Source organism: Myotis lucifugus, unplaced genomic scaffold (genome assembly GCF_000147115.1).
Source record: "Myotis lucifugus unplaced genomic scaffold, Myoluc2.0 scaffold_61, whole genome shotgun sequence".
Lineage (NCBI taxonomy): Eukaryota > Metazoa > Chordata > Mammalia > Chiroptera > Vespertilionidae > Myotis > Myotis lucifugus.
Window position 1 is genome coordinate 5,870,366 of NW_005871109.1, and position 19,194 is coordinate 5,889,559.

Genomic DNA, 19,194 nt, shown 5'->3' on the forward strand with positions numbered 1-19,194 from the left:
GAGGCAGCTTTCCGAAGAGGCCTTTCTGCACCTCTGTTGTCTCCATGAAGCAGTCCAGCTGGAGCTAGCTATTCATGCGAAAACCTCTCTGATTCAGAGGAAAAGGAGGTCTTGTGTTGGGGGAAGGAAATTTGCCCCTGAAGAGAAAAGGCATTGCCACATATACATGCAGGGAATAAAGGTAACCCATCTGCAGTCTTCCTAGAATGAGCTGCGGCTTAATCCCTACAACACACCACTTGGCTCCTACATAACACACACACACACACACACACACACACACACGCACACACGTTGTCAAACCAAGACCCCTTCTGGCAGGGCTCCCTGGACCTATCTGCCAGAAGCAGGTAGGAGGATTTTGCTAACACCTCTTGGGACACCCCAGAACAGTCACAGGAGTGGCTCCCCAGGCCACAGTAGTGCCTGCCCAGCTGAGAGGCCCAGCTACATCTGACTGGCACATTCCATCCGTGCTCACAAGTCACTATAGATTTATGCCTTTACTCAGGAGTCAGAGCAGGAGTTCTGACTACGCTACTAAAACACACTCCCGGCGGCCAGCAGGCACTGGCACTCTCCAAGCAGGCACAGCCACCCTGAGATTTGGAGCTCCTCCTTCCCTATGCCTGTCCTCAAGCAGGAAACAGACACAGGTGGGTTTGGTTCCAAGCCATCACGATGGAGTATTGCACTAAAGCTAGTCGTAACCTTTTTGTTGGCGAAGGGTCTGCCTTCAAAAACACAACATCTGTGAAGCATAACAAAGCAAAGCTCAACAAAACCAGGTGTGCCTGTGTACCCAAATCAGAGCCACCTGGGAACATCGAAGCAGCTGGAGGCCAGCGGGGAGGCCAGGATCCAGTCAATTCCCCGTAGCTTCACCTGGGTTAACGAAGTCTTCCTGGAGACTTGTGAGTAGCCCCTCCATCCACTCTCCTCTGCATAAGTCCTTCCTGAGCCATGGGAAACCCAGATCTCCAGTCTGTACTCTATGGCTATCCCTGGTACTTCAGTATGGGTGAGCAGGCTCGTGAGATACATTCTGGTCTTAGTAAAAAAAAAAAACAAGAAAGAAAGAAAAAAGAAAAACTCAAAACAAGATGAAGCGGAAACTTGCCAGACCTAGTTACATAGTTGAAAAGAGAACAAGTTTTTGCTCAAAGTCAAATCCCAGCATTTATCGCGTCTTTGTTTTTATTTGGCAATCACCACATGTCCGGCAATAATCTAAATGTTTTCATCTAAATGCATTAATCCACCTCTGCCTTATCAAACCGAGGTGAACACTGTGCCCTGGCAAAGGCAGGGCTTTATCCTAGGATGCTGGAGGCTGAGGAGCCGGGCTGGGCAGAGAGGTGTGGAAGGGAGGGGTAAGCGGGGAGGAAATCCAGCCTCAGGCCACTGAGTCTCTGGGCAGCAGGACAGATTCTAGATAAGGTCCTCTCCTCATCTGACAGCCTTGGCCCTCCACCAGTCATCTGGATCCCTGATCCTGGCCCTCCACCAGGCCCCTGCGTAGAGGAGGTCCTCAGGGCTGGTTGCCTTTCCCCAGATAGGCTCCTCCCTGCCATGGACCCCACTCCAACACTACACAGGCAACTTCTCATGACTGACTGGATGTGTCCCTAAAGTTTTTCTAGAAAAAAAAAAAAGGTGTTTGGATCTTGGAATACATTTTTCCATAGAATTGACAGATTGGTGGGTGCTGTCCCAGAAAAACGATTTAGTACACATGCTTCCACACTGAGCACTAACAAGTATGAGTGCTGATACCATAAAAGCTCTCCCCACTTCCCATCAGCCCACGTACAGCCAGGCCACAGGACAAAAAGGAGGACTCATGAGCCTTCACACCCACCCTGGCACTGGCTGCCAGCAGACACTTCCCCTGTGAGTCCTTGGCCTGTAAGACTCCAGCCTTAGCTGTCCTGAAGGCCGAATTCACCCAAACCTGGTCTTTCCCATTTTTCATTGCTTAATGGAATCTCCATCTGGACCTTCTGGCAACTTCTCTGCCCAAACCCACTGTGCTCCAAAGGCAAGAGCCCAAGGCCAGAGGACCAGGAGGCCCGGGTTCTGTCACCAGCAGCTGAGCCTTCTTCTGGGCTTCACCATTCTCCAGAGTAAAAATATAAGGGACAATGCAAGAAACTACCCATGGCTCCCTCCTGATTCCAGAGACTCAGCCACCCTCATTTGCCTTTCCCCTTCTATGTCCCTCCAAGCTCTCATGCTGCTAACAATTGCCTCCTTCTTTTCCCAGCAAACTAGCACAAAATGTCAGTGTCCAATTTGACTCTTTTCTCCCTCCCTCAAATCCAATCAGTCACCAAATCCTGCAGGATTTCTTGGCAAGCTCACTCACTTCTGTTTCCTCTTTTCCATCTCTACTGCCGTTCCCTTGATTTAGGTCTTAATCTACTTCAGCGGGTTAGTCCAACAGTGCATTCTCACAAGAAGTTCCCCTCTCCCTCCAATCTGCCCTTCCCCACCCTGAATCCTTCTCAAAGCACAGCTTTCACATGCCTTTTCCTTATTCAAAGGTCTTCAATGTCATTGGGATAAAATTTAAATTCTTTTGCTTCAACTTTCAAGGCCTTCTATGATCTATCCACAGCCTCAGGCTATAGCCCCACCTCTCCTGATGTCCCCTCTCCACCTCACCCTGTGACTCTAGCCATGTGGGCCACCCCTCATTGGGCTTGTCCCAGTCTTTCATGTTCTGGTCTTATTCCCTCCCTCATCTCCTACACAAAATAACCTGCCCTTAACCCTTTACTGAGGCAAACATTGCAAAACCAGCTAGCTCAAGGCTCCCGCCTGTCACCAACTCTTCCTGAACATCTGCCATGTGTAGGCTGCACAGCAGGGCTGATGCAGCCCTAGAGCAGCTCTGAGTTTGCAGGGTGTGTGGCTAGAGATATGCAAATGAGGTGCCTAAGTACTGCAACAGAGATCTGTATTTGATGCTATACATATGCAGTATTAGAGAGCAGAGTAAACATGACGTGGGGGTGGGGGAAGGAGAGGTGTTTCCAGAGTTTGATCTACATTAATATGAAGGATTAATAAGAGTTAGTTCATCTGGCAGAGCAGAGACCAAAGGGCCTTCCAGGAAGAGGAAGTAATATTTGCAAAGGCAGAGAGGCACAAAGGATAGATGGGGGACAGTGGAGATGCAGCTGGGGAGCTAAATTATCATCAGCCTCTGCAGAACCCGGAATGCCATGCAAAGATGTTATACTTTCTCCTTTCAAAGAGGCAATCTTATTCCATCTGTGTCTAGACTTTCTTTCTACAGGTGTGTTACAGAGGCCAAGATTACCATACAACAGGAAACATGGCGATTCAAAGCATCGTGCACAACGAATGCTCAGTTATCAGTGTGCAGAACAGTGTGTGCGACAGAGAGAGGAAATGAAAGTAAGAATTACCAAGGAGCACCAAAGTAAGAATTACCTAGAAGCACGAAACAGGTATCACACATTTCCTGAAGACAAAGCTGAGCGTTAGCAGCCCCCTGGAACTCTTGGGGCCACCTGGGTCTAAAGCTAAACAGATGCTCCTGGACAGCACCTCCCAGATTATTTACCTGGTGCCTGAGAGACAAGAAGGGATCTCCTGAAGATCCACAAGGTTGAACCAGACCTGGCTTTCAGGGTACCATCAAGTATTGAAGCCAAAGAATGATGCCAGGAAACACAAAGTGGAACTGTTCTGAAGAAGGAGGAAGCAGGAAAAAATAGTGACTCAGGAAAACACAAAGCTGCCAAATGTTTCGGCCTGGTGGTGCCCACACCAAGTGGTGACAGTGTCACTTTACTTTCCCCCCCGAGTGTCACCTCTTGAATGGGGGTGCCCCGTCTGGGAGCTTAATAAATGCCTCCTAGTGTGTTCACATTAGCCCTTCCTTCTCATATTTTGCAATAGGGACTCCACCAGAGGATTTTAAGCAGGGAAGTGTCATGAACAGATTTGTATTTCAGGAAAACAATTTTCTAATGGCCCAGTAAAAAAATAACTTCAAATCTTACCCCAAATGTTATAGTATTGCCATCCCTCCTCCAAAGCTGGATTCTCTCTCTTTTATAAAAAAGATATTTTTTTATTGATTTCAGAGAGGAAGGGAAAGGGAGAGATAGAAGCATCAACGATGAGAGAGAATCATTGATTAGCTGCCTCCTGCACGCCCCCCACAGCGGGTGGAGCCCACAACCTGGGCATGTGCCCTGACCAGAAATCAAACTGTGACCTCCTTGTTCATAGGTCAACGCTCAACCACTGAGCTACACGGGTCTGGCCAAAGCTGAATTCTTTCAGAATCACTCTTTCCTCCTCCCTTGGCCTGTGCAGTCAGTTCAAGAGACTAACAGGGCTTACTCCCTAGCCCCCTGTCTTATAGATTCTCTCTCTAGAGTCCCTCCTGCCTCAGTGCCCCACTATCTCACACCAAATATAAGGCCTCATCACTTCTATCCTAATTGACTTTCTAAGGTCCTATCTGGGGCCTCCACCCCCAGTGTCTTTGCCCCCTAGTCACTGCTTCCCACAGCATCGCCAAGAGTCCACCACAGCCGGTCCCACCTAGCCTTCACCTGAGGAAATCAGCATCACCTGGGGAAACTTGGTTAAAACTATCCCAAACATACTTAATAGGAATAGTTTAAAAGCTCCCCTAGGCGATTCTGAGGCATAGCCAGGCTTGCAAACTCCAGCTCTAAATCCTGGTTATAGATAGTGAAAAGCTCTCACAACCTAGGAACAGGTTAGAAATGCAGAATGTCAGGTCACACCCTTGACCTAGAGATCAGAATCGGCATTTGAACAAGATCCCCAGGCGATTCTTAAGCTTGTTACAGTTGAAGAGCACTGCTCTCAAGTGTGGCCTGGCCACTCATCCCACAATACCAACATTTACTGGGTTTTCTCCACATCAGATTAGGGTTTGGGAAGCTGGGAGGGTAGGGCAAAGGCCCCTGACTGTAAGCTCACAGAAACATCCATCCTTCCCCTGCTTCGGGCCCATTATTGGCTTCCATGCTTTCAGACAAAGTCCAGACTTCACCACCTGCTGGGACCATGTTTTTCATCCTTGTCAACTTTATTGCCTACCACCCCATAGGGGCCCAGTTGGACAACTTGCCACTTCTCAGGGCTAGCTGGTGCTTGCCTGCTACACAGCTCCCACAGCCCAGGTCACACGCTGCCCACCTCTGCCTGGAGAAACTCAGGAAACATTCTTCGAGGTCCATAACATGACACCCCTTTCTTGACATTATCCCAGATTTTCCCTGCTCAGATGAAAAAGATAGGAATTCCCACCACTCTTCGCTCATACCTCACGCACTGGGTAAGTAATCTGGGAGGTTAGCACACTTGCTACAGCGACCCAGTAAAGAAGTAACCATGGTACTGCTTGTCTCCCCAGTAGCAATAAGCTAGCAACTGGCACATCCTCAAATCTCAAATAAATAATAATAATGTGTTAAATTATCACCCACTTCAAAGTCATTTAAAGATGAATTTAAGCAGAATACAAATGGGCTGCCTCTCTTAAGCCCCAAAGAGAAACATAAGCTCTAAATCAAATAACATTATGTTTTCCATATACAAGTAAAAACCAAAGACTGAACATGCTGAAGATGAATTCATTATTTTTACAGCCAATTACCTTTCTGTCGTTGGGCATTTTACTTCACAAAATGCAATAACATTTGGAAACACTTCAGGTTTGTATTATAATCAATTCAGGAACTGGGAGAGGAAGGAGAGAGATGAAGAGAAAGACAGAAGTAGACCCAAACTGGAAAGGGAGACGGATCTATACAAATACCCAGCTGCTGTAAATGTAAAAATATAATAGTCTGCATTTTTTTTAATAATTAAAAAACGACCAGAATGCCTGTTTCGATCCCACCCGAACTTTGAAAAGTTCTGGTCTGTAGCTATATAACTTTATTTTTATCTGAGGGAAAACTGGGGTCTGGAGTGGGGATGTCAGGAGGGAGAGGAGGAGCCCACTTTCCTGTAGGACCACCCCCTTCCTGCTGTCTAGTGGGAGGCAGTGGCTCGAACGGTTCAAAAGCCTGTTGCATTCTTGCAATTACAGTATAGAGCTGGTCTCAGCCAAGGCTTAGCATCCGGACACACGCTCTGTCACACAGATTTACTTGGGCAAACAGACCGTAAACTTCCCGACCACCTTGGGCTCTCTAGGTTACGCTGCTGCTCCAGCGGACCGAGCAGAGCTGCCATACCACACAGCACTGAAGGGGCGACCACCCAGCGCACCTCCAGGGACATCCTAGCACCTGTAGGGGCGCAGACTGTCCCTAGTCCCGGGCAGAGCAGGGTGCAGGCTCGGAGCAAATCCACCGGAGTTATACCGTCCTTCCAGCCTTCCGGCCAGAGAAGGGGAAGAGGGTCCCCGTCCTCGCGCTCGGGACACGCTCTGACGCCATCCTGCCCCTGGCCTCCACTCCGCGGGTGGTCTAGGATCTGGGGACCCAGGGTCCCAGGCAATGCCCCTGCGGGTCTGCAGCGGGCCTGGGGGCGTGGAGAGAGCCCACTGACCTGGGTGCGGGACTCCTCTCCGGGCGGCTCAGGTGTGCGGGCCGCTCCCGTGTCCTTCCCACCTCCGAACATGAGAGCTGCGAGCCGAGCTGCAGGTCACTGACCCACCGACCAACTGACCGACCCACCAGCGGACTGGCCGGCAGCGGCCGGGTCTGGAGCCCACGTGACGGGGGCGGGGACCCACGGAGGCTCATCCCGAGGCGCCCGCTTCCCCCGCCTTTCTTCCCCTGGGACCGCCCTCCGGCCACTCCCCCGCCCTCTCCCGCACCGCTGCGAACCGATGGACCTTCCTCCACAGGTTCGGGTTCCCTAGGGACCGGCCTGGTCACCCCGCCCCTTCCAACCTGCCGCAGCCCAGGTCCTCCCAGCCCCGGCCCCGCCCCCGGCCGCGCTCCTGGTTCCCAAGCCCCGCCTCTCCCCGAAGACCACGCCCCTCCCGGGCCCCGCCCCGCCCTGTCACCTTCCCATCCCCGCACCCTTCCCGCCCCGGGAGGCCGCTGGACGGTTCCCGGCTCTGAGCCCTGGGCTTCTCCGGCCCTTCAGCACCATCCCCCGGCGGAAAGAGAGGAAAACGGGGAAGCAGGGAGGGAATTCGTGCCGCGAATTGCAGAGAAAGAAGCCATAGAAAAACCGATTAGAGGCACACACAGCGCTACTACCCTTTGGATGGCCGGACTCCCGGGCCGGTGCGATTCTGTCCCAATTGAGGTTGGCCAGAGGGAAGCCTCTCATTCCCTGTCTCCCCCGTCCAACCCCAGCCCGCCCCTCCGTATGGAAGGCCCTGAGGCACCCGAGGGTCCCCATGCACTTGAGCCCCTGGACTTGGGGTGGAGGTCCTTCTAGTGGTCAGCGCCATCTAGAGGCACTGGTGCCCTGCCTTGTGAGCAGCTGAGGACAAGAAGCAGCTCCTGGTGCCCAGCACCAAGGCTGGGGGCCACAGGCCCCAAGAAAAGCGTTGAGGGTCTGACCACAGGAACGGATTCTAGAATCTGGGCAGGACCGGGCCCTGAAGACCCGTCCAAAGCCTTCCCCTAGTGCAGTGATGGCGAACCTTTTGAGCTCGGCGTGTCAGCATTTTGAAAAACCCTAACTTAACTCTGGTGCAGTGTCACATATAGAAATTTTTTGATATTTGCAACCATAGTAAAACAAAGATTTATATTTTTTATATTTATTTTATATATTTAAATACCATTTAACAGAAAAATCAAGCAAAAAAATGAGTTCGCATGTCACCTCTGACACACGTGTCAGAGGTTCGCCATCACTGCCCTAGCGTATGGCCTGAATCCCCTTTGGTTGTACTGCTAGGCTGTTGCCCTGCCTAGGCCTCCAAGCACTAGTTGCTCGGTTCAGCTGATTAAAATCCCTGTGTGGGCCTCAGATGGCAGCGACACCAGGGACTCTGGCATAGTCCCCAGCTCTGGCAGGAGTCACCACAGCCCTGGCCTCAGTTGTTGTTTTTTTCTCCACATTTCTACAGGCTGGAGTGTTGACAAACGCCACAAGACACATCTTTTTTCAAATTACCCCGGTGGTCTGAAATTACCAGTGTGCCCAGAAGATGCACATATGAACAGAACTTAAGCCAGCCTGGCAAATATGAGACTCCGGCCACTGCAGGAACCTGGCCAGAAGCAGACGAAGGGCAAAGCCAGCAGAGGAAGGCTGGGGCCCACAAGAGTTGTGTTACAACAGGACACCCTCCAGTTCTCTTTCACTTCCTTAAAATAGCAGCAGGCAGGCTTCTGTGGAGGAGGCTGCCGCAGTTCAGCGTTCATGGGTGTTCCCAAGTCCCACATGTCATTGCCCCAGGGGGCCCACTGCCCAGCCCCCAGCCCCCAGAAGATGCTAGTCTGTTCTCGGAACTATGCCATTGCTTTAAAAAAATCACTTTAAAGAATGGTGTCAGTCACTGGCTCTCAAGCACATTTGCACTTTGGAACCACTTTGGAGGAGGGGACTCAAAAATGTATCTGAGCCCCACCTCCAGAAGTTCCGATTTGATGGGTTGGGGGTTTGGCCTGGCATTAGGATTTTTAAAAGCTCCTCAAGTGCTTACATGCAGTAAAGTTTAAGAACCATTAGTATAGGTCATAGGGACTTTCATCTGGACTAAAATCCAACAAAAACCCCAGAGCTAAAAGGCGATTTACCTGGAAGAAGCCAAAAGTGTACAAAAGTGGCACATTACTAGGGGCTTCCTGGGGAAAATGTCTTGACCTAAAAGAGTGATTCTAGCTGCAGGAATTTCAGTCACAATGTGGGTGGTTAGTCAAAAGTGCACCCTGCAAAACTATCAATTCAAAAAAACAAAGCAGGTCACAAATGAAAGTCACCCTCTCCTCTGTGCTTCCAAAGGAACCATGTGCCCAGGACTCACATGTATCTCCACTTGCTAATAACTCTACTCTCCCCTCCTCTGAGAGACAGTTCACATCCCTTCTCCCTGTGAAATGGGTAATCTTCTTTTACCCATAGGGTAGGGAATGTCCCCAAACCCATGGACCGGGTAATATCATCATGTTCATGCATACCTGCCTCATTCCATGATGAATTTGAGCTTTCTGTATCACTCTATTAGAACGGTGGGTAATTGCAATGTATCCATGGGGTGAGTAATCCCATTCTGCCAACGATCCACTCAAATGCTGCAGAGAAGAAAACCTCTCTTCACTGCCTATGGCCCCGGCCTGAGCTTGGCAGAGTCTGGAAAACAGCTGCAAGTATACAAAGCAAACCCTCTCATGTGACCAACCTGGAAGCACAGGGGCCTCCGCACATGACACGGACTGGCACCAGAGCCTGCACTTGTGACCCGAACCTGGCTGAATTGGACTAAGGCGTGGGAACGATTCTGAAGAAGCCCCTCTGGCCAGGCACAGCTGCCCTCTGTCCCCTGTGCCACATGGCACTCCTGCTGTGGCAGGGAGTCACTTGCAGGCTATCTGGCTTCCATCCAGATTCCAGAATATTTACCAAGGGCCTCAGTGTATTGAGGCTTGTTCACTGTAAACCCAGGCCTGAAACTGCTTTGCTTGAGGGCATGTAGGCAAATTAACCTGATGAAGTTTGTTTGCTTAGTGTCAGCTTTATTGTATTTCAAGCAAGAAGAGAGATGCTGGGGAATAAAGACCAGAAGAGGCTAGAGGTCGGGTCCTCATCTGCAGACTGGTTTTCTGGAGGAAGTAGCTTCTGAAAGGCCTATAAGAAGGTCTTGTGTGAACATGAAAAGTAGTTAAAGGGAAGACCATTATTTTTGGTATGAAATGATGAACGTATTGCTTATAAAGATTGGGTGAACAAACATACATATTGAGTGTCCCCCAAAAAATGTATACACACACTTTGAATAATTATAAAAGCAGTGTTTATTAAAATACATTTCATTTTCAAAATTGAGCTGTTGGCTGTTAAAGGGTGCCTACATTTTTTGGAGACACCCTGTATTTGGTGCTTCCTTGGGCAATGACAAATCTATGGGACTTGCAGTATTTTTTTGCTCTGCCTTTCATTTTGTAGCTATGTTATTTTAAATGGCTCACCTAAGCTCTTCTCAGCTCTAAAATGGCAACTTTAAAGATCTGTTCTGCATACAACACCATGATAAGAATTAAAAGTGTAACAAAGGTGCAAACACTTTGCACCTGGAAGGTGGTATTCAAATGCTAATGTGTTTACCTTATTATTATATCTGCCTAGCTTCGTAAACAGGCGGAGCTAGGGGAAATCCAGATTAAACATCAATAAAAAAGCGTATTTTAGTTTAGGCAGTAAACATGGAAGAATATCAAAAGGCATTTGTGAAAGAGGAAAGCATCTGAGCAAAGGCCAGAGGAGGGAAAAGCCAGCAGTATCAGAGGATGGCCTGCATGTCTGACTGCTTGGCGGGATGGGGTGGGTAGAGTTAGAGTCAATGCTAGCAAAGGAAAAGGCTGGAAGCAAACTGGATCAGAATGTGGAGGGCCTTGATCGCAAGACGTTTGGATGGGTAATGGAAGCTGTTGAAAATTTCTGAATGCCAGACTCTCCTTTAAGCTCTTGGAAGATCTCTAAGGCAGCAACATCTGGGAGGAGGCACATGCATTCCGACTTCTAGACCCTCTCACTGTGTGTGATTAGAGGGAGACAGTATTGCAAGGGGGCTGTGGCCTCAGTGTCCTGGAGAGCAGTTTCCAAGGCCAAGGCGCTCTCCCTCCGGCTGTAATGCGTTACTTCACAGGCTGCTTTCTCTTTGTCTGGAGTTTGTAAATGATCTGGTTTCCATCATTCCAGGCATAGAGCTGCTTATCTCTGGCGTTGTAATGGATCATGGAATGACTTCTCGGCCGCCTGGGAAAGAACAAGTTGGGCAGATCCTCCTCACTGATAGTGCCCCGTGGGTCATAGACACAGGTGATGCGATGCGGGCCGTGGCCACCAGAACGATAGACCACATAGAGGACCCCACACAAGAGGAACCCAGCTTCAGCGTCCTGGCTGCTGCATGGAGTGTCCCATGAGTGTTCCACTCCGAGCGTGCCAGGCTCAATTTTTGTGAGAACCAAGTGGGCATGGAGGCCTGGCCCTGCGTGGATGGCCCAGAGCCCATGCTCATCCACGGCCAGGTCAATGTAAGTTGAAGGGGAGTGCTGGTAGACCAGGGCTCGGCCTGCCCCTCCGGGGAGCAGCATCCGATCCTCCACAGTCCTCTTCTGCAGATTGTATTTGACTATCTCATTGGGAGTCCCTTGATTATGAAAAAATAGGAAACCTTTGTAGACCACTTGGCCTGTTCCCTGCCAGGAATGTGGTAAGATCAGCTTCCGGGGGCGTGGCTTGGTGCTATCTTCCAGGAGTGCCCCCATGTTTGCAAATTCCCGAACGGTGTTATTTCTGGATCCGATTAAGAAATAAACCTTTGGAGAGTTGCTGGAAGCATCTTTCATCCAAGAGCCATCTGTGTCCAGAGTCTTCTTCACTATTTTCAGAGACTTTATGCCCATCAGCATGTTGTCACAGCCTGGCCAAACAGGAGAAAAAGGGAAGGTTACTTTATAAACATGAAATATCTGCTTTTCTCAAAGATGGCTTTTTCCCCCTTCATTGTCTAGAATGAAGTTATCACATAGATCAATGACAATTTATGGTATGATTCAATGAATCAAATAATTAAATGAGTAAATGGGCCTCTGCTAAGGGAGTTGCTGTCCAGTTAGAAGAGTCAGCATTTCATTCAAGTCAGGATACAAACAGCCATTTGCTGTCAAAAGCCCTGTTCACTCTCTAGAGCACTTGGGGTTGAGACAGGGAGAATGACTTAGGTGTGAAGCTGCCTAATTCAATTCCATTTGCCAAGGTTTTATTGGATATCTACTGCGTTCTTAGCATATAATACTCCCAGAACAGTGCTAAATATTAAGGGTAAAGAAATCTATTTCTGACATTGCCATGAAAACAAAACAAAACATGCCTTAGCTAAGATAAGAGACACTTGGAGCAGAACCAAATCACCCCAGTTCAACCCAGCCTAGATCAACAAACCCTAATTCAATCACAGACCATGAGAACAAATGATTGTTGTTTTAAGTTATTCAGTTTTGGTGTTGTTTGTTCCACAGTATTTTTGAAGCAATAGATCTCTTTTCTACTGTATAATCTCTCTCTCTCTTTCTCTTTCTCTCTCTCTCTCTCTATACACACACACACACACACACACACACACACACACACACACATAAAATCAACACTAGATCATCATCTAGTGAAGGACTCTGGCCCTAAACTACTAGAACATCATAAGAGCTCTATTCACCCAATCGTTTATTTATTCATGAACTCATGCATGCATTTAGTCAGCAGACATTGGACACCTACAAAGGCAAGATACTGACCTGGGTGTTATGAGCTGGGGGTGCCATGGGCTGAGATGCAATGATAAATTAGGAGTAGTTCTTGCTTAATCCATATTTGACTAACTAGGATATAAAGCTTAATGTGAATTTTTTTACAAAAGAAGAACAGGGAATAGAGATGTCATTTGAGGAGGTAGAGGTTAATCTGCATTTGAATTGGCCCTTGAAGAATGACATTCTAAGATAGGTGGGAAGAACATTCCTGACAGTTAACAAAACCTTATTTGGGAAAATCCTCCAAGATTCGTGTTAACAACATAGTATCAAATTTAAAGCAATTTGAGGCATCAAATTTATGCCTCAAACTAGATGCATAAAACAAAGTAGTAGATTGAAACCAGATTTATGCTTGGAACCTTGAGGGCGGGGCTAAGGAAGATGGATTTTATTCTACAGGCAGATAGGGAGCTACTGCCGATTTTGAGCAAGGGTGAGCAATGATCAAGCTGTTCAACAAGATTAATTAGCTGGCAGTCATGTGTATAATAGATACTTGGGAGAGAGGCCAAAATCAGGGAAACCAATTAGAATATTTCTATAATTCAAACAGGATGATAAGGATATAAACTAGGTGGAGGAAAATAAAATGAAAAGAGGGGTTTACATTTTTCTAGCTCCTCATTGCCACTTCAGACTATTATAATTCCACTTTTGTGCAAAAAACAACAACAAACCCAACCCTTCCTTTGTAGCTTATACTGCCAACTCCTAGTCTAAGTAACTGACTATTGTCCAGGATGCTACCCCAAGTGCATCAAGAGCCTGAACTCTGCAACCTCTTCCACTCCACAGCACCTTACTTTCAAGTCACTTTAGCAACGCCCTCCCATGGCCATACTCTGGGTCCCCTCTCCCTTTAAAACTGCTCCCTACCATAAATCTAAATCTCTAATATCCTACCTTCACCACCACCACCATCTTATTTTTCATTTCTCACTCCTTTGCTCTCACCCCCTCTGTGCTTCCATTTCCTCATGCTGTCCAGTCCTTCCACCTCTACTTTCTCCCAGGCCATCAGCCTTTTCTTGGCCTCACTTCCTTTCCCATCCATCCTAGACCACTGTAATAGCTCTCTGACCAGCACTTTCACCCCCCAATCCCTCGTTACTCCACAATATTCCACTCTACAAAAATCAGTTCAAACATCTGCCTCTGCCCTGGAGAGTGCACTGGTGGAGAAAATCTCACAATGGTGCATCTTGGTGCCACTACACATTAGGGGTCTCCAACCTCAGCGGAGCCCTAAATACAATACTGCTTTTCATGGTTAGCCTCACATCTTCCACATAGCAGCTATTTTATGCCCCCCAGAATTATCCCATCATTCCCTTCATAACAGACCAACTATTTGAAAAATGAACACCATTAGACATGAACTCCCTTCATTTCCTTTCCCTCACTTACAAACTTTTTCTTCAGTTGTTCCTGCCCTTGTTACCCTCCCACACATTTTAGAAGAGGCCATGCCATTCCTCCTGTCCAAGACTAACACAGGCACTGTGCTCTGGCCTCATCTTTTCCTGGCTTCTTCTAGACCTCCTTGATGAGTTATCACCTTTCTGTTATCTTGACTTTCTCCTTCACTATGAATTCTTTAACTTGTAAACATCTTGCCTGCATTAAAAAAAAATTCTCTCTCAGTAGACACCCTTTTCTAGTTACTTCACTAGATTCTCCTTCAGAATAGTCTACTTCCTCATATCCCATTCTTTCACATCATTATAACTTCACAGAAACTACTCTTCATAATGTTACCAGGAAAAAAATCAGACCTTTTATGTCCATATCTTCCTTGGCCTTTCTGTAGTATGACATCATTGATCAATTCCTCCTTCTTGAAGATTTCTCTTTCCTTGATCTCTATGTCACCACTGTCTCTGTATGCCTACTTGTTTTTATCTCTGATTGCTTATGGCAGAGACAATGTCTGTCTGTGTTCATCAAATGCATTTCATTTTTCTCATCCCTAGTTACACATTTGCAGCCTCCTTTGAAGTTAGGTTGCACCCAGTGGCCTGTGATCTGTCTAGTGGGAACTGGACAGAACTGGTGTAATCCATTTCCAGCTTGCCCTTAAATATGCTATTTTACAGAAGACCTTAGAGTCTTAGAATTTTGGGTCAAGATGAGATTTGTTCTACTGGTCATTTCAGGGATCATCAGTTCTAATTAAGGATGTGTTGGGACTGCTTTGTTAGTCAGTCTATTGTGAGGTGAGTGGTGTCATGGGGCAGAAATATGAAGAACTCTATGGGTCTCCCTCAAATACTGATGAGGTCTGTGTCATGGGTAGGAGAGGATGGTGTTGATAAGAGCATGGAACCCTATGGACCTCCCTCACTGACTGGAGGGTGAGGTGGTGAAATGATACACACGTGTATAACAGTCTCTCGAGGAGAACTGGGCACTCTGAGGGCCTCCTTAAATCCTTCCAAAGACTTCGGTAAAAGAAGCTGATGTGCCAGTGGGTAGTCATTTTCTTCTTAATAAATGTTTGGGTTCTGTGGTCAACTGGAGGTCATCTAGAGTTAGAGACAAGAAATAGGGTGATGGGAGAGAAACTGGATACAAGAAAGAAAGGTGCAGTCAGAGAAGTCTCACAGGTTCTGAGGTAAGTAAGCATTTTTTTTTTTAAATCAAACTGCTTGTTACTCCAGATGTTTGGGTAGAAATCCTACCATAGATCCTTAATCAATTCGTCACCCACCATTATCATACCTTCTCTTTCCTTAAGCTTCCATCATGCCCTCCTCACTCTCCTATGAAGATCTTGCCTCTTTTTTCACTGAGAAAATAGGAGCAACCTGAGAACTACATCTCCTCCCTGGATTATGTGACAGTCTCCTACTTGGTGATCACATCTCTGTCCTTGACTCCCATAGTCCATTCGCAGCCAAAGGGTTCATTTTAAAATGTGAGTCAGATCATGTCACATGTCTGCTCAAAACTCAGGAGTGACTTCCCATCTCACTGAGAGTAAAACTCAAGTCTTTGCCTTCCAGAGCACATGTGAACTCCCCCTACTGACTCTCTGGCCTTTTCTCCTACAACAGTGGTTCTCAACCTTCTGGCCCTTTAAATACAGTTCCTCATGTTGTGACCCAACCATAAAATTATTTTCGTTGCTACTTCATAACTGTAATGTTGCTACTGTTATGAATCGTAATGTTAATATCTGATATCCAGGATGGTCTTAGGTGACCGCTGTGAAAGAGTTGTTTGACTGCCAAAAGGGTCGCGACCCACAGGTTGAGAACCACTGTCCTACAACTTTCCTACCTTGTTCATTTTGTTCAGCTTCACTGGTCTCCTTGCTGCTCCTCAAATTATGCCAAGCATTATCCTGCCCCAGAAATTGGACACTTTTTGTTTCTTTTGCTTGCAACCCAACTATCTTCCCCAAGATTTCTCCATGGCTTCCTCCCTCACTTCCTTTAGGTCTGTTCTCAAATGTTCCCTGATCACTAAAGCCTTTTCTGACAACCTGATAAAAAATGGCAACCTCTTCTCCAGCTCTCTATAACCCCTTTATTCTCATTCCTTTTCCTCTGAAGTGCTTCCTATTTTCTATCTGACCTATCATAAACTCATCTGTTAACATATAGTGCTTGACTTCCTTCAATAGAATGTAAACTCTATGAGGGCATGAGCTCTGTCTTACCTGTTTCACTCACTGCTGCATGTCTTTCCCCTACGACTGCAGCTAGCACACAGGCCAGTATTTGCTGAATGAATGCATGAATGAATGAATGAATGAATGAATAAATGAATGAGTTTTCTAACCACCAAATCTACCAATTGCACCTAAACCCATACCCTCTGCCTTCTCTCCTGCTCTGCTTTTTCAGTGGATCTAATCCCCTCTTACTACTCAAGGATATAGCACATGAAATTATTTCTCCTCTCCTGCCTCAATAGTCTCTCCCTCCCTTTTGGATCATTCCCCACAGTAAATAGAACTTTCTAGTGTGGCTCCATTTCTCTGTTTCACTTAACAATAAAACCCCTTAAAAGAGGACTTCCCTCACCTCCAGTTACCCCCCAAGCTACTCTAATCAGCTCCAGTTCTCCACTGGTCTAAATTCCCCTGCCCCTCCACTAAATCAGTTCTTGTCAAGGTCTCTGACAAGCTTAATATTTATAAATCCAAGGGTCCGTTCTCAATCTTCAACCTACTCAACCCCTCGAAACTTTTTCTTCTCTTTCTCTGGAGTACCCCTCCCATCTTTCTGGCTTTCTTTCTTGGCATCCATTGCTGGTTCCTTCTCATCATCTACCTTTCAGTGCTCTGTCCTCATACTTCTTTTCTCTACAATCACTTTCCAAGTCACCTAATTCTACCACATGGCTCTGAATCCCATATAAATTTTAAATAATGATGAATTCCAAATTTATATCTGGAATAATGTCCTATCTTGATATACCTACTTAATTCCAAACTAATTTATCCGATTGCCTACTCAATGTCCCTGCTTAGATATCTTCTAACTTACCCCGTCTAAAGCAGAACTCCTGCTTTTATCCCCCAAACTCTCTTTAATCCTACTCTTCCCATTTCTGGTAAGAACCATCCAACAAATTTATTTTCTGGAAGTCCTGCCTGATTCTTTTCCCTCCATTTCTCCCACACCAGCAAGTTATGATAGTAAAACTTACTTTTAAATTATGATATTATACTTAAATTAAAATGTTTAAATGCATCTCTCTCCCTCTCTTCCTACCACCTCTCCCTTTGTACTCCTTGAATCTTCTCCTCTTGCCTAGACCAGTGAACCTTTTGAGCTCGGCATGTCAGCATTTTGAAAAACCCTAACTTAACTCTGGTGCCGTGTCACATAGAGAAATATTTTTGATATTTGCAACCATAGAAAAACAAAGATTTATATTTTTGATATTTATTTTATATATTTAAATGCCATTTAACAAAGAAAAATCAACCAAAAAAATGAGTTCGCATGTCACCTCTGACACACATGTCATAGGTTCGCCATCACTGGCCTAGACCATAACAATAGTCTCTAATTTCTCTCCCTTTTTTACTCTTGCTGATATACAGTATCTTCTCCACAAAGCAGTAAGAGTAAATTATGTGACTGACCTGCTAAATCCTTTCTACTATCACTGTTGGAATAAAATCCTAACCCCCTACCCTGTCCTAAGGACCTAGATGATATGGCTGCTGCCTGTTTCTGGGACTTTATCCTCTCCCCTCCACTCCCTTGCTCACTGCTTTGTGACTACCTTGGCTTTCCTGCTATTCTAGGAGCAAGTCAAGTTTGTTTCTGCCTCAGGGCTTCTGCACTTGCAATTCTTTCTGCCTGGGGTGATCGTTTTCTTGATCTTTCCACAGTCTGCTCCTACTCATCTTTCAAATCTCAGTTGCAATATCATCTCTTTAAAAATCATCTTGAGACTACTGCACCTAAATTTAAAATGATGTCCTATAGCCCATAGCATCTTTTCCTTTTCCTTGAGATCACTTACCACATTCTGTAATTATGTTACCTGTTTTACTTATTAGCTTATTGGCCTTCTCCCCCACCACACTGTAAGCTCCACAACAGCAGGGCCTTTGTCTTCATGTTTACTATTGGACCCTACTGCCCAACTCAGTGCTCAATGGGTTCAATAACTATCTATTGAATTAATGAGGAAAACAGCTTCATTCAAGTAGATGTCTTTCTAGGGCCTAAACCAGTATTCTCAACCTTCCTAATGCTGTGACCCTTTAATACAGTTCCTCATGTTGTGGTGACCCCCAACCATAAAATTATTTTTGTTGCTACTTCATAACTGTAATTTTGCTACTGTTATGAATCGTAATGTAAATATCTGATATGCAGGATATATTTTCATTGTTACAAATTGAACATAATTAAAGCATAGTGATTAATCACAAAAACAATATGTAATTACTAGAGGCCCGGTGCACAAAAATTTGTGCACTTGGGGCGGGGGGCGGTCCCTCAGCCTGGCCTGTGCCCTCTCGCAGTCTGGGACCCCTTGGGGGATGACCACTTGCTGGCTTAGGCCCAATCCCTGGGGCATCGGGCCTAAGCTGGCAGTCAGACATCCCTCTGGCAGCCTGGCAGCCCTCGGGGGATATCCACTTGCCAGCAGGGAGCAGGCCTAAGCTGCAGTCGGACATCCTTAGTGCTGCTGAGGAGGCGGGAGAGGCTCCCACCACCACCACTGTACTGGCAGCCGTCAGCCTGGCTTATGGCTGAGCCGAGCTCCCCCTGTGGGAGCACACTGACCACCAGGGGGCAGCTCCTGCATTGAGTGTCTGGCCCCTGGTGGTCAGTGTGTATCATAGTGACCAGTCATTCCCAGTCGTTCTGCTGTTAGGGTCACCTTAGCTTATCACCCTTTTATTATATAGGATAGATGCCTGCTGCAAGGGTGGGTGTCAAGTATGTTTCCCTCCACGTTCTGCATGGAGTAGGGTTTGGTATCTGAAAGAGGGGCCGCACACAAATGAGAGAGAAATGACACGAGATAATTTTGCCATATTGGGGGACCAGGTGGGCAAGTCCAGAAGGACTTCCACCTATGCTCAGGCCGCTCCAACCTTTTATTTGATCTGGGATAGCCCTAGGGTAAGGATGTTTGTCTGGGGTAGCCCTAGGGTAAGGTGGTTTGAATGACACATGGATTAGCTCATCGGGAGACAATTTCCAGAAATAGGCAAAATATTTCATCAACAATAATCAACAAGGAT

At 46.7% G+C, this 19,194-nt stretch overlaps 2 protein-coding genes across 4 annotated transcripts in view; both read right to left on the reverse strand.

The window, feature by feature from the left end:
- The window catches only part of PPFIBP2 (PPFIA binding protein 2), a 125,884-nt gene extending 119,160 nt beyond the window's left edge, over window positions 1–6,724 (reverse strand). The window contains exons 1-2 of one of the 3 annotated variants that reach the window (XM_023754574.1): window positions 6,577–6,724; window positions 5,675–5,757 (exon numbers count right to left, since the gene is read on the reverse strand). The gene's annotated coding sequence lies outside the window, so the exon portion shown is untranslated. The remainder of the gene's footprint in view (window positions 1–5,674; window positions 5,758–6,576) is intronic. The other 2 variants (XM_023754576.1, XM_023754573.1) reach the window with 2 other exon arrangements.
- Window positions 6,725–9,654: 2,930 nt separating this feature from the next.
- The window catches only part of OLFML1 (olfactomedin like 1), a 24,412-nt gene continuing 14,872 nt past the window's right edge, over window positions 9,655–19,194 (reverse strand). The window contains exon 3 of the mRNA XM_006089669.3: window positions 9,655–11,581. Within this exon, the coding sequence (XP_006089731.1) occupies window positions 10,791–11,581 (791 nt within the window). The 3' untranslated portion in view covers window positions 9,655–10,790. The remainder of the gene's footprint in view (window positions 11,582–19,194) is intronic.